The sequence below is a fragment of the Zea mays genome, chromosome 1, assembly GCF_902167145.1.
Source record: "Zea mays cultivar B73 chromosome 1, Zm-B73-REFERENCE-NAM-5.0, whole genome shotgun sequence".
NCBI lineage: Eukaryota > Viridiplantae > Streptophyta > Magnoliopsida > Poales > Poaceae > Zea > Zea mays.
The window spans coordinates 161,145,260-161,173,150 of NC_050096.1; the positions used below are offsets into that span (position 1 = coordinate 161,145,260).

Sequence of the window (27,891 nt, forward strand, 5' to 3'; positions counted from 1 at the left end):
AAGAACCGACTAACGTAGCCGACAGAGTATGCCAAGTCAGGTCGTGTGTGGACGAGGTAGCGAAGGCTCCCCACAAGACGTCGGTACTGAGTAGCATCCACCTCCTCCGTCGTGCTGTCGCGACTCAGCTTCAGCCTCTCCTCCATCGGAGTGAGAGCTGGGTTGCAGTCGGTGAGCCCAGCCAGCTCAACAATACGTTTGGCGTAGGCGGTCTGGCGAAGTGTGATCCCGGAGTCTCCCTGGTGCACCTCAATCCCCAGGTAGAAGGAGAGATGCCCCAGGTCACTCATTTGGAAGGTGGCCTTCATCTCTTCCTTGAATGCTGCCACCTCTGCATCCTTGGCGCCGGTGATCACCAAGTCGTCGACGTAGACACCCACCAGCAGGGCATTTTCTCCATTGCCCCGCCGATAGATGGCCGCCTCGTGCGGGCTTGGCATGAAGCCCATCCTCTTGAGCGTGGAATCCAGCTTGGCATTCCACGCCCTTGGTGCCTGTCGCAAGCCGTAGAGGGCCTTGCGCAGGCGCAACACCTTGCCTTCCTTGCCAGGGATCGCAAAACCTGGCGGCTGGTGTACGTAGACCTCCTCCTTTAAGTCGCCGTTAAGAAACGCCGACTTGACATCCATGTGATGAACATGCCAGCCCTCCAGGGCTGCCAGCGCGAGGAGGAGTCGCACGGATTCCATCCGTGCTACAGGGGCGAAGGCATCGTCGAAGTCGATCCCCTCCTGCTGCAAGAAACCGCGTGCCACCAAGCGAGCCTTATGCTTGACGATGGCGCCGGCTTCATCCCTCTTCAGTTTGAACACCCACTTAAGGGTGATCGCGCGATGACCATGAGGGAGATCAGCGAGCTCCCAAGTGCGGTTCGTCTCAACCGCGTCCATCTCCGACTGCATCGCAGCACGCCAAGCCGCATGTTTCTCGGCCTCCGCGAAAGACCGAGGCTCACCATCGTCGCATGCAAGATGCAACTCTCCTGCCAGAGTGCGAGATGCAGGGCCTGGCACCGACGGGTCGAGGAGAAGGCCCTCCACCCTTCGATACCGCAACGGCTCGCTGTCGTAGCACGCGTCGACACGCTCCTCGTCGCGGGACAGAGGGGTCACGAGCTCCACTGGGTCGTGCTCGACACGAGCTGGTGTCGGAGAGGACGTTCCCGGAGAGGGTACCGTCGGTGCTGGAGTACGTGGTGGCGAAGAGCTCGCTGTAGCCGGAGTCGTGGCTGGAGTGCGTGGTGGTGAAGAGCTCGTTGTAGCAGGAGCTGGAGAGTGTGGCGCTGGAGTCGGTGGAGACTTGGGGGCTGGGGTAGACCTGCTCGGAGAAGAGTTGCCTACTCCCCCAGCTCCCTCAATGTGGATGTACTCGATGGTGAAGTCGTACGTCGGAGTCGTGCCGTCGTCCACCGCCTTGTCCCACGCCCAACCTCGCCCTTCGTCGAACACTACGTCGCGCGCCGTGCGCACACGCTGTGTTCTTGGGTCAAGGATGCGGTAGGCCTTCGAGCCCTCCGCGTAGCCAATAAACACCCCCGGGGTGCTCCTATCGTCGAGCTTGCTGATGTGGCCAAGCTCCTTGGTGAACGCGAGGCAGCCGAAGACCCGTAGGTGAGAGACCGCCGGCTTGCGCCCATGCCAAGCCTCGTACGGTGTTATCCCGTTGAGAGCCTTGGTGGGCGAGCGGTTGAGGATGTAAACCGCTGTCACCACCGCCTCTCCCCAGAAGACAGCTGGCATTCCTATCTGCTTGAGGAGAGCCCGAGCCATCCCCACAACCGTCTGGTTGCGCCGCTCGACGACGCCGTTCTGCTGCGGGTTGTACGGCGCGGAGTAGTGGCGCTGAACGCCCTCATCCGCGCAGTACGACGCGAACTCAGCCGCCGTGAATTCGCCGCCGTTGTCGGTGCGCAGCACGCGCAGCTTGCGGCCGCACTCCGCCTCCGCAGCGACCTGCACACGCCTGATGGCGTTCGCAGCCTCTCCCTTGCTGCCAAGGATCATCACCCACATGTAGCGGGAGAGATCGTCGACGAGCAGCAAGAAGTAGTGTCGTCCTCCTGGTGTGGCTGGTGTCACCGGGCCACACAAGTCCCCATGCACGAGCTCGAGCCTCTCCTTGGCTCGGAAGCTCGACTGCTGGGGAAGGGGAGCCGTCTCTGCTTTGTCAACACGCAGACATCGCAGAATTGCTCCACATGGTCAAGGCACGGCATGCCTCGTACCATCTCCTTGGCGCTGAGCCGCTTCAGGGCTTCGAAGTTAAGGTGCCCGAAGCGCTCGTGCCACTGCCATGCCCCGTCGTCTCGACGAGCAGCAAGGCAGCAAGGTTGTGCCACCTTCACATTGAGGATGTAAAGCCGATTTGCACTCCTGCGCACCTTGGCAAGAAGGCGACGAGAGGGATCCCAGATCCTCATGACTCCGTGCTCGACCTCCACGCGCGAACCGTTCTCATCCAGCTGTCCCCAGCTGATGATAGAGTTTCTCAACGCGGGGATGTAGTAGACTCCGACAGACGCTAGAGTCAAGCTCGGTGAAGAACTCCCGTCGGCCGGTCATGTGATGAGTGGCGCCGGTGTCGAGGCACCATCCTTCGATCATGTCCTTGTTGGAGCCGTCGCCGAGAAAAGCGCGTGCTTTCGACTCATCAAGGTGGAGGAGTGTCGCTGCGGTCGGTGCCGCTGGAGATGGCTCGATGCTTGCATTTGCCAGGAGCAGGTTCTCCTCCTCCTCCTCCGCCTCCGCCTGTGCGACGTTGGCCTGGCCACGTCGTGGCTGTCGACAATCCCTGGCCCAGTGGCCAAGCTTGCCGCAGTTGTGGCAGCCGTCGTCTCGTGCCGGCTTCTTGTTGCCGACGGAGCCGCCTTGGGCACCTCCACGTGCACCACCCTCAGCATGTCCTCGCGCCCCGGCCTGGGCGCCTCCACGCGCCTTGCGCGGCTTGCCGCGTTTGCGGCCTCGTGTCGAGGACTCCCCCTTCTTCTTGTCACCCTGGCAGGCCTCCCACTGCTCCCGAGTGAGATGTAGCTTCCCGCCGATAGTGATAGGCCCAGAGAGAGCCTGTGGTTCGTCGCCGTCGACCACCTTGAGGCGACCAATCGCCTCTTCGATCGTCATCGTGGAGAGGTCTAGCAGAGACTCGATCGAGCGAGCAATCTGCCTGTACTTCTCGGGGATGCAACGGAGGAGCTTCTCAACAGCTCTCTCCTCATCGTAGGTGTCATCGCCGAACTGCACCATCTTCTGCAACAGAGTGTTGAGGCGGAGAGCAAAGTCATCAACATCCTCACCTGGCTTGAAGGCCAGGTTCTCCCACTCCTTGCGAAGTGCCTGCAGTGTGGTCTTGCGGGCACGATCGCTGCCGATGCGGGTCGCAGCGATGGCGTCCCAGGCCTCCTTGGCAGTCCGCTTCTGGGAAAGCGAAAATTGCATCTCGGGCGGGACTGCAGCAATGAGGGCATCCAGCGCTCGCCGATCCTCGTGGTAGTCGACGTCGTCGTAACGAACTGCTTCCCACATGTGGCGAACCTGGAGCCGTACCCTCATCACCGCGGCCCACTCGACGTAGTTGGTCTTGGTGAGGGTAGGCCACCCACCGCCGGGACCGATGTCCCTGACAATGGCCTGGGCCATGCGGCGACCATGGTACCGATCCGGGGAGGGAGAACCGCGCCGCCTGTAGAGGCCGCGATCTCCGTCGACTCGGTCGCTGCCGCCGGGAGCACCGCCGGCGCGTCTACGCCCGTCTGGGCTACCGCCGCGTGCGCCCCCGCCTGGAGCGCCATCGGCGCGTCGGCGCCTATCCGGGCTGCCGCCACGCGCGCCCCCATGGGGATGCGCGGCTGCCCACTGTGCCGCCTGCTCTCGCGCTGCTTCCCTCGCCAGCCTGAGCTCTTCGTCGGTGTTGTCGTCGACAGAAGCAGAGCTGCCAGCTCTACTGCCGCGCAGAACCTCGAGCTCTGTTGCCGCCGCACGTGCAGCATCCGCCGCCTCCGCTGCTTCTACTTCCGCTCTCGCCGCTGCCAGTTCCGCCGCCGCCAACCGTGCTGCCCTCGCCGCTGTCGCTGCAGCCGCTGTTGCTGCTCGCTCGCGTTCTTGAGCCGCGGCGACCTCGGCCTCCTGCTGGCACAGCGCACTCGAAGTGGCCGAGCGTAGGGACATGGTGGGCTAGTGAGGGGTTGCTGCGTGTGGAAGAGGCTATCTCAGACGAAGGGCTGCTCGTCTGAGCAGGGGAGGAAGGAACAGTTGGAGCTCTTGCTGCCGACTGAGTGTGGGGAGAGACGCGGGAAGGAGATGAGCACGAGATGTTTAGGCTGCAGGATAGTTTGGCTTTGATACCAATTAGTAAAGGGACTCTAACTCTCATCAAGAGGATGACACTGAGTTGGGGCAATTTTCTGTTTATTTCCTCAAACACTACACAATGCCATACCCATCTAAGGGTTGGAGACCCATATTTATAGCCCTAGAGGCTGCACTACCACACCCTTCTCACACACTACACAACAGGATTGTCCTCTAGATGCTAAAGAGACTACAGAGGACAGTCAAAAGCGACTGTTGTCCTCTAGATGCTAAAGCGACTACAGAGGACAGTCAAAAAGCGACTGTTGTCCTCTAGATGCTAAAGAGAATACAAAGGACAGTCAAACTGTCCTCTAGATGCTAAGGACTACAGAGGACAGTCAAAAGTGACTGCTGTCCTCTAGATGCTCAAGACTTATTCCATCACCCCCGCCTTAGCTCCCGCCTACGGGGACCCCTGCCACGACACCCTGGTCCCCGTTCGCTGGAGGCTGGGACCCATTCTCTCTCACCGCCACATACAGCACCATGGCGCTAGCTCCACCAACTTCTGACTGAGTCATCGACTCCGGTGCATCCTACCACACCACCCACACCGCAGACATGCTATCTCGCTCACACCCACCTCCTCCCACACACCCTACCTCGATCGTCGTTGGAAACGATTCCACTCTTCCGGTCACCTTAGTAGGTGCATCGGTGCTCCCTGAACCGTTCTATCTCAACGATGTTCTCGTAGCCCCACACATCACCCACAATCTCCTTTCCGTCCATCAGTTCACCACCGACAATTCTTGTTCCATTGAGTTTGACCCCTCTAGTTTTTCTATGAAGGATTTGGCCACCAGGACCCCACTCGCCCGATGTGACAGCGTCGGGCCCCTCTACACACTCTGGCCCTCTTCCACCGGCGTGTCTCCACCTCCCATCCTGGTCTCCACCACCATCTCCACCACTTGGCGTCGTCGTCTCGGCCACCCCACCTGACGTCATGACCAAGCTTTCTAGTAGTTTAGATTCTTCTTGTAATAGGGGACATTTTGAGGGCCTCTGTCATGCTGGTCAGCTTGGCTGACACACTCGTCTCCCTTTTACTACCTTCTTCTCGGACTGAGCAGGCTTTTGACCTGGTTCATTGTGACCTCTGGACCTCCCCTGTACTCAGTCTTTCCGGATATAAATTCTATTTGGTAATTTTGGATGATTTCCCATTTTCTCTGGACTTTTCCTCTTCGGTTGAAGTCCGACACTTTTACCATGCTCACTCATTTCTTCGCCTGGGTCTCCACCCAGTTCCGTCGCCCGGTCTGTGCCCTGCAGTGTGACAATGGCCGCGAGTTCGACAACCATGCCTCCAGGTCATTCTTCCTAACCAGTGGTGTTCAGTTGCGTCTCTCGTGCCCCTACACCTCTGCCCAGAACGGTCGGGTCGAGGGCATGATTTGCACCACCACTAATATGATCTGATGCCTTCTCTTCCAGGCGTCTCCCTGTCAGCTACTGGGTAGAGGCCCTGCACAACGCCACCCACCCCCTACTTCACCATGTACAACACAACCCCTCCTACGACCACCTCCGCATGTTCGGTTGTGCCTGCTATCGCAACACTTCCGCTACTGCTCCTCATAAGTTGTCTCCACGCTCCACTCGCTGCCTCTTCCTTGGCTACTCCCCTGACCACAAGGGGTATCGATGTCTTGATCTCACCACCCATCGCATCATCATCTCTCGTCACGTCGTCTTCGACGAAGATGTGTTTCCCCTTACTGGCTCCTCCCCACCCACCGATCTCGGCTCCCTCCTTGAGTCTGATTCGAGCACCCATCCCTCCCAGGCACCTCGCCTCGCACTGTTGCCCGCGCCTCGCGCGACCCCATCAACCCCACCTGTGCCACACGCGGCTTCGACGTCCCTGCTCGCACTTCTACCCACACCACGTACGGCCCCGTCCCCTACGCATGTGCCACACGCGGCCCCGTCAACCCCGCTTGCGCCACGCGTGGCCCCGACGACTCTGGCCTCGTCAACGAGTGGGATTCGCTTCGCTAACCCCGCCCTCATCTACCACGGCCGCGGGAGCGCTCCTCCCTCAGCGCCCACGAACCCAGGCCCCTCGACGAGTGTGGTCCGATTCGCCGACCCCGCCGTCGTCTATCATCGCCGCGAGCTAACCACGCCCGCGGCCACCGCCGTCCCGGCGCCTCGCTCTGAACCGTCGGTGTACCACCGGGTCGCCATTCACCGTGACCCCGGGCACATCCACCTGATGGTGACTCGCTGCGCCGCAAGTGTCCTTTGGCCATTCGACAGGCTGATCCTGGCCGCTGATACGACCACTACTCCACCGGACGCCTCCCCGGTCCCCTCCTTCGTTCGCACCGCCCTCGCTGACCCTCAATGGCATCAGGCCATGGAGGAGTATGCCACCCTGCTGGCCAACCACACCTGGGACCTGGTGCCGTGTCCTCCTTGCACCAATGTGGTCACCGACAAGTGGCTCATTCGCTACAAGCTGACTTCAGATGGCTCTCTCGACCGTTGCAAGGGCCGCTGGGTCCTTTGGGGTTTCACCCAGCGTCCTGGAGTGGACTATGACGAGACCTTCAACCCCATCGTCAAGTTCGCCAACGCCCGCGCCGTCCTCTCCCTCGCCCTCTCCCGGAACTGGGAGATCCATCAGCTCAACGTCAACAACGCCTTCCTCCATGGCACTCTGACGGAGACTGTCCACTGCAGCCAGCCCACCAGCTTCGTCGACGCCGCTCACCCGAACCTGGTCTGCCGGCTGAACCACTACCTCTACGACCTCAAGCAGGCGCCGCGGGCCTGGTACAGCCGCTTCGCCTCCATCAGCTTCGTCGAGGCCAAGTCGGATATGTCACTCTTCATCTACCGGCGCGGCGAGGACACCGTCTACCTCCTATACGTCGACGACATTGTGCTCACGACATCCACTGCGATCTCCTACAGCGCACGATCATCGCCCTCCAGCGGGAGTTTGCGATGAAGGACCTGGGGCCTCCCCATCACTTCGTCGGCATCACCGCCGAACGTTAGTCCCAGGGTCTCCTTCTGCCCCAGCGCCAGTACACCATTGACATTCTAAAGCGGGCTGGCATGTCTGACTGCAAGCCCTGCTCCACGCCTGTCGATACTGTCCCCGATGTCTGGAGGCTGGGACCACGCCTCCCTCGCCGCCGCCTTCAGCACCATGGCGATGACCCCTCCTTCCTCCGACTGGGTGATCGACTCTGGTGCCTCCTACCACACCACTCCCACTACAGGCACGCTCTCCCGCTCCCACCCCCCCCCCCCATTCCTCTCATCCTTCATCGATCGTCGTTGAGAACAGTTCCACTCTGCCTGTCACCTCAGTAGGTGCCTCGGTTCTCCCTGGACCGTTCTACCTCAACGACGTTCTCGTAGCCCCCCACATCACTCATAATCTCCTTTCTGTTCGTCGTTTCACCACTGACAACTCTTGATCCATTGAGTTTGACCCCTCTGGTTTCTCTTTGAAGGATTTGGCCACCAGGACTCCCCTCGCCCGCTGTGACAGCTCGGGGCCCCTCTACACGCTCCAACCATCCACCTCTGGCGCGTCTCCGCCTCCTGCCCTGGTCTCCACCACCTCCTCCACCACTTGGCATCGTCGTCTCGGACATCCCGGCCCTGACGTCATGACCAAGATTACCAGTAGCCTAGATCCTTCATGTAGTAGGGGACATTTTGAGGGCCTCTGTCATGCTTGCCAGTTAGGCCGACATACTCGTCTCCCATTCACCACTTCTGCTTCTCGGGCTGAGCAGGCTTTTGACCTGGTTCATTGTGATCTCTGGACCTCTCCTGTACTCAGTCCTTTCTGGTTATAAATACTATTTGGTGATTTTGGATGACTTTTCCCATTTTCTTTGGACTTTTCATCTTAGATTGAAGTCTGACACATTCACCACCCTCACACGAGATAATTGGACTTTTGCCACTCACAATATTGTCTTCTTGTTATAATTACCACTGTATCTATGAATTGTGGGTCCAGCTGGGTCTATGAAATGTGGGCCTAATGGCAATTTTACAAACCTGTTTCTTGCTGATGGCAAATATCAGAATCTCTCCCCTCACACACTTCTTCGCAGGTCTCCACCTAGTTTCACTGCCCGGTCCGTGCCTTGCAGTGTGACAATGGCCGCGAGTTCGACAATCACGCCTCCCGCTCTTTCTTTCTCACTCATGGCGTCCAGTTGCGTCTCTCGTGCCCTTACACCTCTGCCCAAAACGGCTGGGCTGAACGCATGATTCGCACCACCACCAATATGATCCGCTGCCTTCTCTTTCAGACGTCTCTCCCTGCCAGCTACTGGGCAGAGGCCCTGCACACCGCCACCCACCTTCTCAACCGTCTTCCCTCCAAGGCGGTGTGCCACCCTACTCCCTACTTCGCCCTGTACGGCACAGCCCCCACCTACGACCACCTTCGCGTCTTCAGCTGTGCCTGCTACCCTAACACTTCTGCTACTGCCCCTCATAAGCTTTCTCCGCGTCCCCACCACGCTGCAGTTCGCCGACATTTTCACCAAGGGGTTACCGTCGAGTGTATTTTTAGACTTTCGCTCCAGTCTCAACATCTGTACAGGATAGAGTTGTGACTGCGGGGGGGTGTTAGAATACCCGTCTGTAATGGGCCTGGCCCAGTTTACTCGGTCTATTAATACTTCACCCAACCCCTATTAGGGTTAGGGTTTACTATTCCAATACATGGAATATATCCAGTTACATGAAAAATTATCAATCTAGAATATCCCTAGAATATCTCTAAGAACATGGAAAGTATCAATCTAGAAAATCTCTAAGCTTACATCCACAACCTCAACCATCCTAGGCTCATTTGCAGCACATGGATGCATAGAAAAAATACAGAAGTTTTGAATGCTTGCTACTTTTCTGTTTTTCAATTTTTGGATTTCAGTTCGCTACATACCTTACATAGAAAGTGCATTAATGTCATTCACAACCTCAACCATCCTAGGCTCATTTGCAGCACATGGATGCATAGAAAAAACACAGAAGTTTTGAATGCTTGCTACTTTTCTGTTATTCAATTTTTGGATTTCAGTTCGCTACATACCTTACATAGAAAGTGCATTAATGTCATTCTGCCACTAGTGGCACGGGTGTCTATAAGTTTTAGGAGGCTGTCCAAGCGAAAACCAACAGCTTGGCCTGCAATGAAATAGCAAGAATATTACTTTCTAATAGAAAAGATAAGGTATTGGCCTGAAGATATATGCAGAAAATAAAGTTTAAAGATGTTTACAACATCAACAACAAAAGTCCATTACCTCTTGGTGTGCCTTGATTTAATGTATTCCCAATTAACAAAATGTTCTTCATGATAACCTTCAACTTCTCAGAGCTTCTGAGCTGAATGGCATATCAGTGGAGTTCTCTCATGATGGAAATGGATACCAAGTGTAAAAATAAAAATTCAGGAAAATGTGTACCTCCTCACAAGCAGATGACACAGTCTGCAAATTCTTTCTAACATCTCTAATCTAAGAGGAAAAGAAGAAAGGTGGATATGAAAAGCTATGAACACCTCAATGGTCAAAATATCAAAAAGTTACCAGCATATGACCTGAGACTGAAACTGAATCTTGAAAGCGAATATCTGAAGCTTAGATTCAACCCTCGGCACCTTCATCAACTCTAGAAAGAACTGCAGATGGCAGGCAGCAAGGTAATTCAAGGAAACAGGTACATCAAGATTTTAAATAATTATGCAATACTCCCATATGACACACACCCCATATATAAACATGTAATTAGAGATATGTATAGACGTGTATCTCTCTATGTTGTCTCAGCATATGTTGGTGCAGCATAGCCTGCTCCTAAGTCCATGTATGAGGAGGGTTGCGTTAGGCGTGTCGAGCCAGCTATAAAAAACTTAGCCACTCAAATGGAGATGAAACCCAATAAAAACCGTTGGGGCAACTCTCTTAGCGACGCGTCATATCGAAACCTGGGTATGGTGTTAAATGGGCAAGGATCGGGCCACCACCGCCACCCCCTTGGTGATACGCCGTGTCATGATTTGGATGTCGTGTCAAGTGAGCAAAGATCAGGTCGTCGCTTCCTTAGTGGCGCGCTACATTGGTGCCTGGGTGTAGTGACAAATGTGTAAGGGTCTTCGCATCTGTCTCAACGGGTGCGAGGGGTAAGGAATCTAGTTGAGCCGATTAGGATCCGTGTAGGTTGGAACGTAGGGTCCATTACAGGTAAGCTAAGAGAGTTAGTCGATGCAGCGAGCAGGAGGCGTGTTAATATCCTATGTGTCCAGGAGACAAAATGGAAGGGGTAAAAAGCAAAGAAGGTGGAGAACACTAGTTTCAAGCTTTGATACTCGACTTGCGGGGGGTAAGACAGCCCCGGACATTATATTAAGAAGACCTCACACAAATCGAGAAAACCCTTGAACCCCTGCCTGGCTGCCTCACCCATACACAGCGGCACTGTAGCCCATGTGAGAAAGGACCGCGTCCAGGACCAGGCCATAGACCTGTGCTTTGGCGTGGGACAAACAAGGGGATTTTTTAACCACAACCTGAAATTCGCTCCCGAGGAGTCAACTCAAGACCTGAGCAGTGCTACTCAGATCACCTAACCAACTCGACTAGAGGCCCTTTCGCTTCAAGCTTTGGTACTCAGGAACAGTGACAAACATAAATGTAGTAGGTATCCTGATTGATAAGAGCCTCAAAGATGGAGTGGTGGATGTCAAAAGGCTTAGGATTATCCTAGTCAAACTAGTTTTGGGGGTCGTAGTCTTGAACATTATAAGTGCATATGCCCCTCAGGTTGGTCTTAGTGAGAGCGAGAAGAGGAAGTTCTGGGAAGACTTAGCTGGCATGGTTAGAGCAGTACCCACCAATGAGAAGCTTTTTATAGGAGGAGATCTCAATGGTCATGTAGGTTCAACAAATGCAGGTTATGAGCTGGATCATGGAGGTTTCAGGTATGGTAGTAGGAATCAAGGAGAGGATATTTTGAAGTTTGTTGTAGCCTACAACCTAGTGATAGCCAACACTTTCTTCAGAAAGAGTCACTTGGTGACTTTTAGCAGTGGCCCGAGCTAGATCGACTTCGTTCTCACAAGGAGAGAAGATAAACAAGCATGTTTGGATTGTAAGGTGATACATGGAGAGAATGTTGTGCCCCAACATAAACTTGTGGTGGCTGACTTCCGTTTTTGGATTCGTACCCATAGGGATAACCAAGCCAAATTTGCGAGGACGAAGTGGTGGAAACTCAAAAGGGAGACATCTGAAGTTTTAAAGGAAAGAGTTATTGTGGAGGGTGCTTGGTCCGAAGAAGAAGATGCAAACAACATGTGGGTGAAGATGGCAACTTGTATTAGGAAGGTGGCGTCAGAGGTGTTTGGAGTGACCAAAGGGAGAAGAGGTGAACCTAAAGATACTTGGTGGTGGACCGCGTTCGAAAGGCAATAAAGGAGAAGAAAGAATGTTACTTGGATTATATATATGCACGATTAGGGCTAGGGTTTCCATTCTCCAACTTGGTTCCAGAGCTAGGTTTAGTTCTCTCTCCATTTTTTTCTCTCTCTCCCTCCTTCCCACCTCCTGGTCGCCGGCCCTCCTCTCTACAGTCACCGCCGGCCACAACTCCCCTGGACGTCGGCCTTCCCGGACCCTCTGTCGTGGACGCCTGCTTCTCTCTGTCCCAGGTTGGCCGCCGACCACGCAAGACACCTGCCCCGCCGCCATCTCGATCTCGCCGCTGTCGCCCGGATCCTACTTGCTGGCCGCCGACCACTCTCTTCCCCAGGTCGGCCCGCTCCTCTGCCGCGGTCGCCTGCCGCCCACAGCTTCTAGGCCGCTCTGCCGTGGATGCTTGCTTCTCTCCGTCCTAGGTTGGCCACCGACCACGCACGGCCCCTGCCCTGCGTGCTTGGATAGGTGCCGCCCCGCCGCCATCTGGATCTCGCCGCCGTCGCCTGGATCCTTCTTGTTGGCTGCCGACCTCCCTCTTCCCCAGGCCGGCCCGCTCCTCTATTGCGGCCGCCCGCCGCTCACAGCTTCTAGGCCGTCGCGGCCTCCCTCCTCGCCTCCGGTCCCAGCCCCTCTGGCCCGCCGCCTCAGGTTTCCTCGTCGACTATTGTTGCGACCTTGGCGCCTCTCTCTCATGGCGCCCCCCCCCCCTTCTCCAACCATGGGCGATGCCCACACGCCTCCCCACCTCGGCATGCACGCCTGCTGCCCCACTGCACTGCCCCCCTCCTCCAGCAGACCAGCGCTGCCAACCTCCACAGCACCGGCACGGCCCCTTGTACGAGCACAACACCAATGGCGCCACCTGCTGCAACTCTTCCTGCAGGCTTGGCAGCTCTCTACGCCGCCCTCGCTGGTGTGGGCATGGACTCCCATGTCCCTGCTGCTTTGCGTGCTCTCTTCGTCGATCCCGTCACTTTCGTGTCTCCTCTTGTCGCTGGTCTCCATCATGCGACAGGCCCGGTTCACTTCTCCATGGGCGGCGTGCCTCTCTCCTGTGTGCGGTCCACCGGCTTCACCTCGCCCGCAACCCTTGTGGCTCCCGGTTTCCCAGCGTCGCGGCCACCCTCAACAACGGCGCAACCACACCCCCGACGTCCTTAGTCCTGCTCCTCTGGTTGCATGCTCGTTTTCCGCGGCCGCAAGCCTTACCTCGCCCGCTGTCCCCTCGACTTCTCTGCCTCCCTTCCCCTGCCCTGTGTGTGTCCTCCTTGACGGCCAGCTTGTCCAGGGCACCTTCGTGTCCTTTGATTGGGCCTTGAACCCTATCCTTCGTGACTGCGTCGAGATCCACCCTCAGGCGGACCGTCACGTGCCTGGCCTGCTTGTCTTCCCTCGTGCTGTGATTGCATCCCTGGTAGTCGAGACCTTGTTGTCTCCCTCTCCTCCTACTAGCCTTGTCGGAGCTCCTCCGCTAGCTCTCTCCTCGCACCACGTGCCTTCGCCCCCTCCCTCTCCCACCAATTGGGTGGTCGACTCCGGAGCCTCCTTCCACACCACTCCTACCACTAGCTCATTATTCCACTACCATCCTCCACACCCCTCACATCCATCCTCTATCGTGGTGGCGAACGATTCCACCCTCCCGGGCACCTCAGTAGGCGCATCGGTTCTTCCGGGACCCTTCTACCTCAACAACGTTCTTGTTGCTCCCCATTTGACTCATCCCCTTCTCTCGGTTCGTCGCTTCACTAGTGACGCTTCACTAGTGACAACAACTATTCTATAGAGTTCGATCACTAGGAGTCACCATACGACACCTTCCCACTCGTGTCGTGCTCGCTCGTTGTGAGGCCTCCTCTACTCTATTCACTTGCCATACACTTCCCCCACCAGCATAGCCTCCCCCATGCTCTTGCTTCTACCACCACCTCCACCGTTTGGCATTATCGTCTCGGGCACTCTAGACCTGACGTGATGTCCTAGCTCTCCAGCCGCTCAGATATCTCTTGGTCGAGGCTCCTTTGAGCGCCTCTGTCATGCTTGCCAGCTCAGCCGTCACTCTCGTCTTCCTTTTTCCACTTCCATGTCCTGGGCTGCTCAGACTGTGATCTCTGAACTTCTCTTGTCCTCAGCCTCTCTCGTTACAAATACTACCTGGTCATTCTAGATGACTTCTCTCATTTTTTGGACTTTCCCGCTTCGATTGAAGTCCGACACCTTTTCCACCCTCACACACTTCTTTGCCTAGGTCTCCACCCAGTTCCGTCGCCCGGTTCGTGCCCTTCAATGTCACAACGACCGCGAGTTCAACAACTCTGCCTCCCGCTCCTTCTTTCTCTCCCACGGTTGCGTCTCTCGTGCCCTTACACCCCTCCCCAGAACGGACGGGTCAAACGCATCATTCGCACCACCACCAACATGATCTGCCTCCTCTTTTAAGTGTCTCTGTCTGCCAGCTACTGGACAGAGGCCCTAAATACTGCTACCCATCTCCTCAACCGCCTTCCCTCGAAGGCGGTGGAGCCACCCCACTCCCCACTCTGCCCTGTATGGCACAACCCCCTCCTATGACCACCTTCGTGTCTTTGGTTGTGCCTGCTATCCCAATACCTTTGCCACCGCTGCTTACAAGCTCTCCCCTCGCTTCACTCATTGTCCTTTTCTCGGTTACTCCTTTAATCACAAGGGGTACCATTGCCTTGACCTCCTCACCCACTGCATCCTCATCTCTCGTCATGTCGTCTTTCATGAAGATGACTTTCCTCTTGCTGGCTCCGTCGACCCTGCCTGCACCATGCGTAGCCTCGTCGACGAGCACGACGCCTGCCCCCCGTATGGCTTGCTTCGCAGACCTCGCCCTCGCCTGCCACCATCGCGGGCGGGCCGCTCCCTCGGCCCCTGGTTACCACCCAGTCGCCATCCACCGCGACCCCGACCACATCCACCCGATGGTGACTCGTCGCGCCACCGGCGTTCTCCGCCGCCGATGCTCCTCTGAACGCCTCCCCGGTTCCCTCTGTTCATGCTGCTCTCACGGATGGAGGAGTACGCCGCCCTGCTGGCCACAAGTGGATCTTCCGCCACAAGCTGGCCTCGAATGGCTCGCTCGGCCGCTACAAGGCCTGTTGAGTCCTTTTGGGCATCACCCAGCACCCCAAAGTGGACTACGACGAGACCTTCAACCTCGTCGTCAAGTTCGCCACCGTTCGCGCCCTCCTCTCCCTCGCCATCTCCAGGGACTGGACAGTCCATCAACTTGATGTCAAGAATGCCTTCCTCTTGCTACAGCCAGCCCACCGGCTTCGTCGACTCAGCTCATCCGGATCTGGTCTGCCGACTGAACTGCTCCCTGTATGGCCTCAACTAGGCACCGTGGGCCTGGTACAACCGCTTCGCCTCCCACTTGGCCTCCATCGACTTCGTCGAGGCCAAGTTGAACACGTCCCTGTTCATCTACCGACGCGGCGAAGACACCGTCTACCTGCTGCTCTACGTCGACGACATCGTGCTCATGGCGTCCAACACCGATCTTCTTCAGTGCACAATCGCGCCCTTGCGGGCCTCTCCACACTTCCTCGCCATCACCGCCGAGCGGAGGCCTCAGGGTCTCTTCCTAAACCAGCGTTAGTACGCCCTCGACATCATGGAATGGGCTGGCATGTTTGACTGCAAGCCCTGCTCCACGCCTATCGACACTCAGAAGAAGCTCTCTGTGGACGACGGGCCCCCTGTCATCGACGCGATGTCCTACCGGAGCCTCACCGACGCCCTTCAGTACATGACCTTCTCTAGGCCCGACATCGCCTACGTCGTCCAGTAATTGTGCCTTCACATGCACACCTCGCGGGAGCCCCATCTCACCACTCTCAAGCGGATCCTACGCTACCTCTGTGGCCCCATCGACTACGACCCTCCCCGACGACGGAGCTTGTGGTCTACACCGACGCTGACTACGCTGGTTGCTCCGACACCGTAGGTCCACTTCCGGTTACACCGTGTTCATGGGCGCCAACCTCGTCTCCTGGGCCACCAAGTGCCAGCCCGTCGTCTCTCGCTCCAGCGTTGAGGTTGAGTACCGCGTTGTGGCCAACGGCGTGTCCGAGGCTTCCTGGTTGCGCCAACTTCTCTACAACCCCCTCCAACGCGTCGTCCTTGTCTAATGCGACAATGTCAGCATGGTCTACCTCTCCACCAATCCCATGTAGCATCAGTGCACGAAGCACGTGGAGATCGACCTGCACTTCGTCCGCGAGCGTGTCACCGCTGGTGACATTCGGGTTCTCAGCCTATCGACAACGCTGCAATTCACCGACGTCTTCACCAAGGGGCTGTTGTCGAGTGTTTTCGCCGAGTTTTGATCCAGCCTCAACATCTGTACAGGAGAGACTTGAGACTGTTGGGGTGTTAGAATCCCGTTAGGGTTTTGGGTCAGTCCTCGTGCCATTACATGTTTACCCCTCTGTGTAATGGGCTTGGCCCAACTACTTGGATTAACTATTCTCCAACTGGATCAAAGCGGGGTGGATGAAATGGCGTCAAGCATCGAGAGTCCTATGTGACAAGAGAGTGCCAAGTTCTGCAGGAGCCGAAAGGCAAGTTCTCTAGGATGGCGATTAGGCCCGCTATGTCATATGGGGACTGAGTGTTGGCCTACTAAGAGACGACATATCCAACAACTAAGTGTCGCAGAGATGCGTATGTTGCGTTGGATGTGGGCACACAAGATTGGACCGAGTGAGATACGATGACATACACGATCGGCTAGGAGTAGCGCCAATTGAAGAAAAACTTATTTAACACCGGTTGAGATGGTTGGGGCATTTCTGTTACACATTCATTGCCTTGTATATAGGCACATAAGCAGTCGACCAGCCTTGTATAGCAGGTTAGGATAGAGAGAGATTTGGGGAGGAGTCCAGGATGGTAAGGATCAATTAGGGTCCTGTTGTTTCCTTGTTTAGGAGTAGGTCCAATTGAAGAAAAGCTTATTTAACACCGGTTGAGATGGTTGGGGCATTTCTGTTACACATTCATTGCCTTGTATATAGGCACATAAGCAGCCGACCAGCCTTGTATAGGATAGAGAGAGATTTGGGGAGGAGTCCAGGATGGTAAGGATCAATTAGGGTCCTGTTGTTTCCTTGTTTAGGAGGTTTCCTTTTGCCTCTAGCTCTTCCCCTATATATATATATGTAACAGCACCTCTACTCTATCAATAGAAGACATAATTCCTGCATTCTACTTCACTCACATGATATCACGAGTCTAGGCTTTTTCCCTGTCGCTTCCGCTTCCATCGCGCCTCCCTTCTTCGGCGCTGCTCCACCACGCTGTTCCCGGCACTGCTTCATGGCCGCTGCCATCTCCGGCATCGAGTCCGATCCCGTTGCTGACTCACAGGAGGAGGATGTTGTCCCGGAACGCGAGCGCCAAGCCCAGGCCGCCGTCACCCAACAGGAACGCGACGCGGCGGACGCTCGCGTGCGCGCGACCCTGGAACGCGCCGCGCGTGAACACGCGGCTGCTGCGCCGCCTCCCCCCAGTGACGTCACTTCCACAGAGATCCCGACAACGACATCCAAGACGGTGGCACCTCCCCACTGGACGCAACACTCCATCATGAGGCTGCAACCCTGCTGAACCTACACACCCAGGCAGTGGCAGTGCAGAACATCCGCACCCTCATCCCGCTCCTCGACGTCAACTCCACATTCTACGCCCGATGGTGCGACACCTTCCTCCTCACCCTAACCAAGTTCTCTCTGGAAGGTCATGTTCTCTCCGATATCACTGCCTATGCCTCGCCCGATTGGGTTCGCATGGATGCCGTCGTCCGTAATTGGATCCTCAACACCATCTCTGACGGCCTCGCCGACGCTGTATCCCAGCGCACGTCTTGTGGCTCTCCATCGAGCCATAGTTCCTAGGGAACCGCACCACCCGTGCTCTATACACTGACCAAGAGTTCCGCTCCTCCCAGGGCGATCTTCCCGTTGCCGAATACTACCGTCGCTACAAAAAGCTTGCCAAGGATCTTCGCGACCTTAGCGAGCCCGTCTCCGACAGAACTCTTGTCCTCAACATCATCCGAGGTCTTAACAAGCGCTTCCTTGCGCTTGGTCTACATCTTCGTCGCACATACCCCCTGCCCAGTTTTCGGCAGGTCCACGACAACCTTGCTCTTGAGGAGCTCACCATGACGAAGGCTCCCCCTGCTGCTGCTCTTGCTGCACTCACTGCGCCTGGCAGTATGGGCAGCACCACTACTCCTGCGCCCTCCACCGGCGCTCCTCGTCATTCCCAGCAACCGGCTACACAGCTGCCAGCCCCCTCCCAACCTTCCGGGGGAGGCTCCGGCGGTCGCTACAACTCCAACCAGTGCGGCAAGAGGGGGAAACACGACGGTGGTAGGCACTCCACCACCAGCCGCGCTGACGCTGGATCTTCCGCTGGCCAGGGGTCCCACTACAGCTACTACAACCCCTGGTCAGGCGCTATCTACATGTGGTCGGGTCAGCGACCACCTACCGCGCCTCGCCCGCCACAAGGAGCATCCTCGTCTCCTCAGGCTTTGTTGGCTAGACCCTCTGGTCAGTGGACCGTACAGTGGGGTGTTCACCCGACCTCCTATGGGCCACCTCCCGGCTACGTCGGCCCGCCTGCTCCCACTCCGGTCTGGGATTAGTAGGCCCTGGCCGCCAACTTCCAGACTGTTGCTCTTCAACAACCCGTTCAGCATGAGTGGCACTTTGACATTGGTGCCACCAGCCATATGACCTCTGACGCCGGTATCATCTCTCACACCTCTTCTTCTCGTTATATTCCTTCACATATTGTTGTCGGTAATGGTCATCTCATTCCTGTCACTTCCACTGACACCGCTCACCTTCCACATAATCTATCCCTTAATAATGTTCTTGTCTCACCATCCCTTATTAAGGATTTGATTTTTGTTCGTCAATTCACCACCGATAACAACTGTTCTGTTGAATTTGACCCGCTTGGTTGCTCTGTCAAGGATCTTCCTACTCAGCGCGAGATCATCAGATGTGATATCTCCGGGCCCCTATTAGTGGCACCCTTCATGCATCAGCTACATCTACTACGTCCCTGTGGCACCAGCGTCTTGGGCACCCTGGTCACGCTGTCTTATCCCGTCTATGTCGGTCATTTCTTGGAATAAGAGTGCAACTGCTCCTTTATGTCATGCTTGTCAATTAGTACATCATGTATGTCTCCCTTTTCATACATCCACCCCTCCAGGGCTACTAAATTTTTCAGTTATACATTGTGATTTGTGGACCTCCCCTTTGACTAGTGTCTCTGATCATAAATACTATCTTGCCATTTTAGATTATTACTCCCATTTTTTGTGGACATTCCTTTTGCGCCTCAAATCCGACACCTTTTCCACCCTCGCTACTTTCTTTGCCTATGTTCGCACCCAGTTTGGGATCACCATCCAGGGTATTCAGTGCGACAACGGCCATGAGTTCGACAACCTACGCGCCGGCACATTTTTTTCCTCGCACGACATTCACCTTCGTATGTCATGCCCCTACACCTCCGCCCAGAATGGCAAAGTCGAACGCATTATCCGATCCATAAACAATGTCGTTAGTTCCCTTCTTTTCCATGCTAGTGTTCCCCCCGCCTTTTGGGCCGCAGCTCTCGGCACTGCCACCTATCTCATAAAGATTACCCACCAAAACCCTCAACTATTCCACACCTCACTTCTATTTATTTGGTAAACATCCTTCATATGAGCATCTCCGTGTTTTTGGTTGCACTTGTTATCCCAACCTTTGTGCCACAGCCCCCCACAAACTTTCCCATCGCTTCACCCTCTGCGTTTTTCTCGGGTATTGCCCTCACCACAAGGGCCTACCTTTGTCTCGATCGTCAATCCAATCGCAAAATCATCTCGCGCCACGTGGTCTTTGATGAAGCCTCTTTTCCCTTTTCCGAGGCTTCTTCCCCTCCCACGCGTGTTGCCCTTGATTTCCTAGATGGTTCACCTAACACGGTCTCAGTTCCTTTTGAACTGTCACCGACTTTTTCTTCTTCTCCAGGTACTGCTGCAACAAAAGGACCGTTCACCTGGCGAACCACCTGTGGCTGCCCCTGACTGCTCACCACAGTCCCTTGGACAACCGTGTGAGCCTCAGCAGGCTCCCTCACCTTCACCAACAGTCCCGACGTCTCCTGCTGCTGGACCAGCAACTTCGGCACCTCATGCTGCTGGACCAGCAGCCCTGGCGCTCCCTAATGCTCCAAGGACATGCGTCATGCAGCCGGCTCCACCAGCAGCTACCCTGGTTGCCCCCAGGGCGATCACCATCGACTGTTTCTATGGATAGGTGTATTCTCGCCATCGATTTCCTGTCGCGGCGTCTCCTTCACTAGCAACCCAGGCGTCTGATGCTGCTGGGCCAGCAGCCCAGGCGCCCCCTGATACTTCAGGAGCTACTCCAACTGTCCCTGTCGGCGCTGTTGTTGTGCCCCCTGTGGTCAACCACCACAGTGACCACTCGGGGCAAGTGTGATCTTCTATTCCTAGCTCTGTTTGAAGCTTCAGCACTGTCTCCAATTCCTCGCAGCTATCGCGCCCTGGCTGATCCCCATTGGCGCGCGCTACTATGGAACAGGAGTATGCAGCTCTAGTTGGAAACCACACTTGGGATCTCGTTCCTCGGCCACCTCACTCCAATTTTGTGACAGGCAAGTGGATATTCAAGCCTAAGTTCAACGCCGATGGCTCTCTTGAGCGGTATAAGGCGTGATGGGTCCTTCGCGAGTTTACTCAACGCCCCGGCATCGACTTCTATGAGACTTTTAGTCTCGTGGTCAAACCTGCTACAGTTCGGACAGTGCTCTGATTGGCTCTTTCACGAGGGTGGCCTATTCGTCAGTTGGATGTCAGTAATGCTTTTCTTCACGGCACATTGTCTGAAACTGTCATCTGTGCTCAGCCCACTGGTTTCGAAGACTCCACTCATCCAGATTATGTATGTCATCTCAACCGCTCTCTTTATGGACTCAAGCAAGCCCCCCGTGCATGGTACAGCAGATTCGCTTCTCACCTTCTGCAGCTCAGTTTCATTGAGGCCAAAACAGATATGTCCCTGTTTGTCTATCACAAGGGTGCGGACATGGCTTATCTTCTTCTGTATGTGGATGATATTGTGCTCATTGCCTCCTCCCTGCCAACACTGTGACGTATCATCAGTGCCCTCCAGCAAGAATTTCCTATGAAGGATCTTGGCAGACTTGAACATTTCCTCGACATGCATGTTCAGCACTCTACCTCAGGCATCTATCTTTCCCAGCATCAGTACATGATTGAGATTCTTGAGCAAGCTGGTATGAGTGACTGCAAGCCATGTACTACACCAGTCGATGTGAACCCCAAGCTCCCCTCTGATGGCACTCCAGTTTCAAATCCCACTGATTACCGCAGTCTTGTAGGAGCTCTTCAGTACCTTACATTCACTCGTCCAGACATTGCTTATGTTGTTCATCAGGTTTGTCTCCACATGCATGATCCACGAGAACCACACTTGGCTGCCCTCAAGCGCATCCTATGATACATCAGAGGCACTTTGCATCTGGCTATTTCTTCGACCAACTTCTCAAACTGAGTTGGTCGTTTACTCTGATGCCGATTGGGCGGGCTGTCCGGACACATGCAGATCCACCTCTGGCTATGCTGTCTTCTTCGGCGACAACCTGGTCTCCCGTCTTCCAAGCGCCAGAATACAGTTCCTCGCTCCAGTGCTTAAGCCGAATACCGTGTTGTTGCTAATGTCGTTGCTGAGGCCACCTGGCTTCGACAGCTCTTGATTGAACTGCAAGCTCCTCTACCGAAGACGACCTTGGTATACTGTGACAACATCAGTTCTGTCTACATGTCCTCAAACCCTGTTCAGCACCAACGCACCAAACATGTGGAGATCGACATTCATTTCGTTCGGGAAGATGTTGCTCTTGGCAATGTTTGTGTCCTACATGTACCGACGACTTCAAAGTTTGCTGACGTCTTCACCAAAGGTCTGTCGTCTTCGGTGTTAACTGATTTTCGGTCCAGCCTCAATGTTCGCTCGACGGACGTTTCGACTGCGGGGGATGTTAGACAGCAATATCCATTGCCTTGTATATAGGCGTGATGCCTGGCTTAAGCACATAAACAGCCGGCCAGCCTTGTATAGCAGGTTAGGATAGAGAGAGATTTGGGGAGGAGTCCAGGATGGTAAGGATCAATTAGGGTCCTGCTGTTTCCTTGTTTAGGAGGTTTCTTTTGCCTCTGGCTCTTCCCCTATATATGTAACAACACCTCTACTCTATCAATACAAGACAATTCCTCCATTCTACTTTACTCACAATTTCCACCGGAGACACCCAAAGGCACTGGTGCATAGAGGCATCATAAGATGGGACATTAATGTGAAGAGAGGTAGATGGCGGCTAAACTTGACATGGGAGGAGGCTATCAAAAGGGACTTGAAGGAATGGAATATCCCAAAGGAGTTGTGTTTGGATAGAAGTGCTTAGAAAGAAGCTATCCACGTGCCCCAACCGTGATTAGGCCTTTTCCCTTTTTGTTCTCTCAAAAGCTTTTTCTCCTCCCCTTTCTTTCTTTCTCTTTTTGGTGACTTCTTGTTAGGTTTCAACTCTAGCCTACCCCAACTTGCTCGGGACTAAAAGGCTATGTTCATGTTCATATTGATGTATCTCTATACTCATCTTGTACACCAAGCCATACAACCTATATAATAAAAGATCACCCTTACAAATATAAATGGATGTGTGGTGTTTTCCTAATTCTCTACATGGTATCACGACACCGAGCCTAACCCTGGATCCTCCCCACTGCTGCCACACCACACCCCCTAGCTGCCGACCCTTTCGCTAGGGCACCATGGATATTTGGCCCTATTGACGGCTCCGTCATTAACCTCATCATGGACGACCACGACCAGACCGCGCGAGACGCCCCAGTGCCATGTGTCTTCCACCATGCTACATGTGGATGCCCTAATGTCACCGGTCAAGCCATGTGCGGCCTCGACGTCTCCCACTGTGCCACACATGACCTCGGGTTCACCAGATGTGCCCTCGCTCACTATGGTCGAGCTATTGGTAGCCTCGTCCGCTCTGACTCACTTCACCGACTCAGTGCATGTCTACCAGCGTCGTGCACAGGAGGGTGCACCACCTCACACTTGAGCTGAGTCGACAGTATATCACCCTCTTCTTCATCGTGACCCTCGCCATGTCAACCCGGTGGTGACCTGTCAGGCTGCCAGAGTTCTTCGTCCTATACTCCTATGGACTACCTTGTCCACTCAACATCCTTCTCGTTGGTTTCCTCGTGCCTTCTTCCATCTATCGCACACTCGCCAACTCTCACGGATGTTGTGCAATGGAGGAAGAGTATGAGGCCCTCCTTGCCAACCACACCTGAGATTTGGTGTCACGCTCCCTGGTGATAATATGGCGAGTGGCAAGTGAGTCTAGACACACAAGTGGAAGGCGAATTGCTCTCTGGATAGGTACAAGGCTCATCAGGTTCTTCGGGGATTCACTCGGAGTCCTGGTGTTGACTATGATGAGGCTTTTTAGTCCGGTGGTGAAGCCAACTACTATCGACACAATTCTCTCACTAGCTCCATCCCATCTTGGTCTGTCCATCAGCTTGACGTCAAGAATATGTTCCTCCATGACACTCATATAGAGATGATCTATTGTAGCTAGCCCACCGGATTTGTCGATTCAGTTCATCCTGACATGATCTGCAAACCCAACACATCCCTTTATGGACTTGGCAGCTAGTTTGCTTCTTAGTGTTGGAATGTATCTATGACCGCCCATGTGGGGCACCTGGCCCATTGGCCCTAAATGTAACCCTAGCCTATCAGGCTATATAATGAAGTCACCCCACCTGTAATAGGTGTGCGGTATTATTCTACATGGTATAGAGCCAAAACACGATCCTTTTCTTTCCGCTGCCCCCGCACCCAGCCGCCGCGCAAGCGCCTCTGCAGCTGTCGCGCCTGCGCCGCCGTCCCCCCAACCGGCCGCCGCGCCTGCACCGCCGCTACCAGCCTGCTGCGCTCGCGCAGCCGCTCCCGGCTTCTACCCCGCCACCAAGCCGCTGCGACCCCGCAGCCGCCACCCAGCTCCCGTGCCGCCACCAGGCCGTCGCGCCAAACCCCGGGCCCCGCCCCGCCCCGCCACCAGGACGCGCGCGCCGCCACTAGGCCGCTGCGTTAAGCGTCGCCGCCTTCATGGCCATCGACACCACCCCTGCAGAAGGGCTTGCCCCGGTGTTCTTTCCCGCCTACGCCGTCGTCAACGTGAAGCAACACGTGCCGATCGATCTCAGTCTCGAGCGCCCCAACTACTCCAAATGGAAAGGCTTCTTTACCGCCCTCTATGGCAAGTACAGCCTGCTCGGCCACATCAACGGCACAGAGCCTGCGCGCCCGGCTGATCCCTGTGGTCTCAGCCCGACGCGTGTGTTCGCGGGTGGATGTACAACTCCGCCGATGACACCGTCCTCGACCTCGCCATGGAGCCTGATCAAAACGCCTGCGCCCTGTACGTCTCCATCGAGGCCCTGTTCCAGGCGAACAAGGAGTCTCGCGCCGTCGTCCTCGAGCAGGAGTTCCACAACCTGTCCCAGGGCGACCTCTCCATCGACGCCTATGCCCAGCAACTGAAGCGCACCACTGATGCGCTCCGGGAGGTCGGCCACACTATCTCCCCTGCGCAGCTCGTTCTTAATCTTCTGCGCGGCCTCAACCCTCGCTTCGCCAACACCGCCGACATCATCGCCAACACGTCACCGCTACCCAACTTCAAGTCCGCCACCAACATGCTCCGTGCCAAGGAACTTCGCCTCGGCACCGAGAACAAGGAAGCTTCGGCATCGGCACTCGCTGTTTCCACCGCCCCATCCTGCACGTCGCCTGCCTACCATTCCACCTCCTCCTCCAGCAATGGGGGCAGTGGCAAGGGCAAAGGGCGTGGTGGCAGCAGGGACGGTGGTGCTCGGCGCAACCAGCAGCCGGCGCAACCAGCAGCAGGGTGGCCGCCGCCAACCACCCCAGCCGACTGGTCCTTGGGTTTGCTACAACCCCTGGACTGGTTCGTGGCCTCCTCAACAGCAACAGTGGGTGCCTACTCCGCCTCCTCCACAGCAGGCCCACACCGCCTTTGCGCCACCGCAGTTCTCCGCCGCAGGTGCTCCTTCAGGCGGCTGGAATACAGCCAACTTGATTGCTGCCCTTAATCAAATGGCGGTGCAGGACTCCCCTTCATGGGTTATGGACAGCAGAGCGACATCCCACATGTCCTCCAACGACGGTATACTCCTTTCCCGTTGTCATTCCCCATCGTGCTCCATTACGGTCGGTAACGGGCAGTCCATCCCTTCATCTGGCTGTGGCACATCTCTCTTACCTATAGCTGATCGTTATTTTCATCTTAATAATGTTCTTGTCATTCCTCAGCTTGCTCGTAATTTGTTATCTGTTCGACAGCTTACTCGCGACAATAACTGTTCCATTGAGTTTGACGCTTCTGGTTTTTCTGTTGAGGATCTCCAAACCAAAACGGTCCTCCTTCGGTGCAATAGCAACGGGGATCTCTACACCATTCCACATCGTCTGCTGCCTCACTGCCATGTTGCTGTCGTTGCTCCAGAGTTGTGGCATGCTCGCCTCGGTCATCCAGCACCAGCCGCCGTTCAAACCCTAAATAAGCTTTCAGCTATACAGTGTAATAAAGCAGCTCGCCGCATTTGCCATGCCTGCCAGCTAGGAAAACACGCTAGGCTGCCTTTTACTAGTTCTGTTTCTAATACATCTACACCTTTTGAACTCGTTCATTGTGATGTCTGGACCTCTCCAGTTTTGAGTATTTCGGACTATAAATATTATACTTGATGATTTTACTCATTTTTGTTGGACATTCCCCCTGCGTCATAAATCTAAGGCTCATGAACATATTGTTCACTTCACTGCTTACGCTAACACACAATTCAGCTCTTTTGTGCGCTGTTTTCAGACCAATAATGGCACTGAGTTCATTAACAGTGCCACCGCCGCCTTCCTAGCTGCCCGCGGCATCCTTCTTCCCACCTCGTGCCCCTACACATCCGCCCAAAACGGCAAAGCTGAGTGGATGCTTCGCACTCTGAACAATGTCGTTCGGACGCTTCTGATCCATGCGGCTATGCCTCCTCCCTATTAGGCCGAGGCTCTCTCCACCGCCGTGTTTCTCACAAACCGGCGGCCTTCGTCGTCCATACATAATGGTATTCCCTACCATCTCCTTTATCGCAAAATGCCAGATGAGTTTTTGGTCGCCTGTGCTATCCAAACCTCAGTGCCACGACCCCCCACAAATTGTCCCCTCGATCCACGGCGTGTCTTTCTCGGTTATCCTCCTTCTCAGAAGGGCTACCGGTGTCTTGATCTATCCACTCGCAAGATCATCATCTCCCGCCACGTTGTATTTGATGAGACTCACTTTCCGTTTGCGGCTTCACAGCCTCGACCGGACTCTTGATTTTCTGCTACAGGATCTACTCCCCGCGCCAGCCTCGTCTACCTCAGACGTACGGCAAACGCGGGCCTCCGACGATGCCAGCGATCCTGTCGGGCTGGACCCGGCCATCCTGTGGCACGGCGCTGCCTACAGGCTGCCCCAGGCGCCCCGGCAGACGGCACCTACCAGCACCAGTAACGGTGCCCCCACTGCGCCGCTGGGTCCCGGTTCGGCATCCATTACAGTCGGCGTTCGCATCCAGCACCGGCTCCAGCGCCGCCGGCAATGGCACCTCAGTCTGCGGAGCCCCCTGCGCGGCAGACTCGTTCCCGAACAGGCTCCCTGCCGCCCCCATACAGCGGTATGGATTCACCGCGGCGGCCTCCAGCTTGGCGTCGCCACTGCCAGGCTCCACCCGCGTCACGCTCGCCGATGCCAATTGGCGCGCGGCGATGACTGACGAGTACAAGGCCCTTGTTGACAATGGCACCTGGTGTCTCGTTCCTCACCCACCTCATGCCAACATCATCTCCGGCAAGTGGGTCTTCAAGCACAAGTATCGTGCTGACGGCTCCCTAGCTCGCCATAAAGCCAGGTGGGTCATTCGTGGGTTCTCCCAGCGGCACGGCATCGACTACGACGAGACGTTCAGCCCGATTGTCAAGCCGCCTACCATCCGAGTCGTCCTCAGCATCGCCGCTTCTCGCTCCTGGCCGATCCATCAGCTGGACGTGAAGAACGCCTTTCTCCACGGCCACCTGAACGAGACCGTCTACTGTGAGCAGCCGCCCGGCTTCGTCGACTCGGCCGCCCCCGATCTCGTGTGCCTCCTGCAAAAGTCCTTGTACGGACTCAAGCAGGCGCCTCGGGCTTGGCACCAGCGCTTCTCCAGCTTCGAACAGCGATCCGGCTTCACTGTGTCAGCTTCGGACACGTCCCTTTTTTTCTACAAAAAGGGCGCTGACATCGCCTACCTGCTACTCTACGTCGACGACATCATCCTGACAGCCTCGACGACCCAGCTTCTTCGTCGCCTCACCGAGCTTCTTCACTCCGAGTTCGCCATGACAGATCTCGGGGACCTTCACCACTTCCTTGGGATCTCTGTCACGCGTTCCAAGGACGACCTCTTCCTCTCCCAGCGTCAGTATGCTGCGGATCTGCTCCAACGCGGCGGCATGGCTGAGTGTCACCCTACGGCGACTCCTGTTGACACTCAAGCCAAGCTGTTCGCTACGGATGGCACCCCGGTGGCCGATGCCACCCAATACCGCAGTCTCGTCGGAGCTCTACAGTATCTCACGCTGACTCGGCCGGATCTCGCCTATGCCGTTCAGCAGGTGTGCTTATTCATGCACGATCCACGCGAGCCTCATCTGGCCCTGCTCAAGCGGGTCCTGCGGTATGTCAAGGGTACCCTCTCCACTGGACTTCACATCGGCACCGGCAGCATTACGAGTTTGTCTGCCTACTCCGACGCTGATTGGGCAGGCTATCCAGACTCTCAGCGCTCCACTTCA

The 27,891-nt window shown here is 55.8% G+C and overlaps 1 protein-coding gene across 10 annotated transcripts in view; it reads right to left on the reverse strand.

Moving 5' to 3' along the window:
- Positions 1-27,891, reverse strand: part of LOC103640164 (formin-like protein 12) — a 55,260-nt gene that overhangs the window by 14,932 nt on the left and 12,437 nt on the right. For 5 of the 10 annotated variants that reach the window (XM_008662798.4, XM_035964120.1, XM_035964119.1 and 2 more), the window contains 4 exons: positions 9,943-10,023; positions 9,809-9,859; positions 9,647-9,728; positions 9,433-9,527 (listed from right to left, as the gene is read on the reverse strand). In XM_008662798.4, coding sequence (XP_008661020.1) covers positions 9,433-9,527; positions 9,647-9,728; positions 9,809-9,859; positions 9,943-10,023 — 309 coding nt within the window. Of the gene's footprint in view, positions 1-9,432; positions 9,528-9,646; positions 9,729-9,808; positions 9,860-9,942; positions 10,024-27,891 lie in introns of those variants that run through there. The other 5 variants (XM_008662809.4, XM_008662829.4, XM_035964117.1 and 2 more) reach the window with 3 other exon arrangements.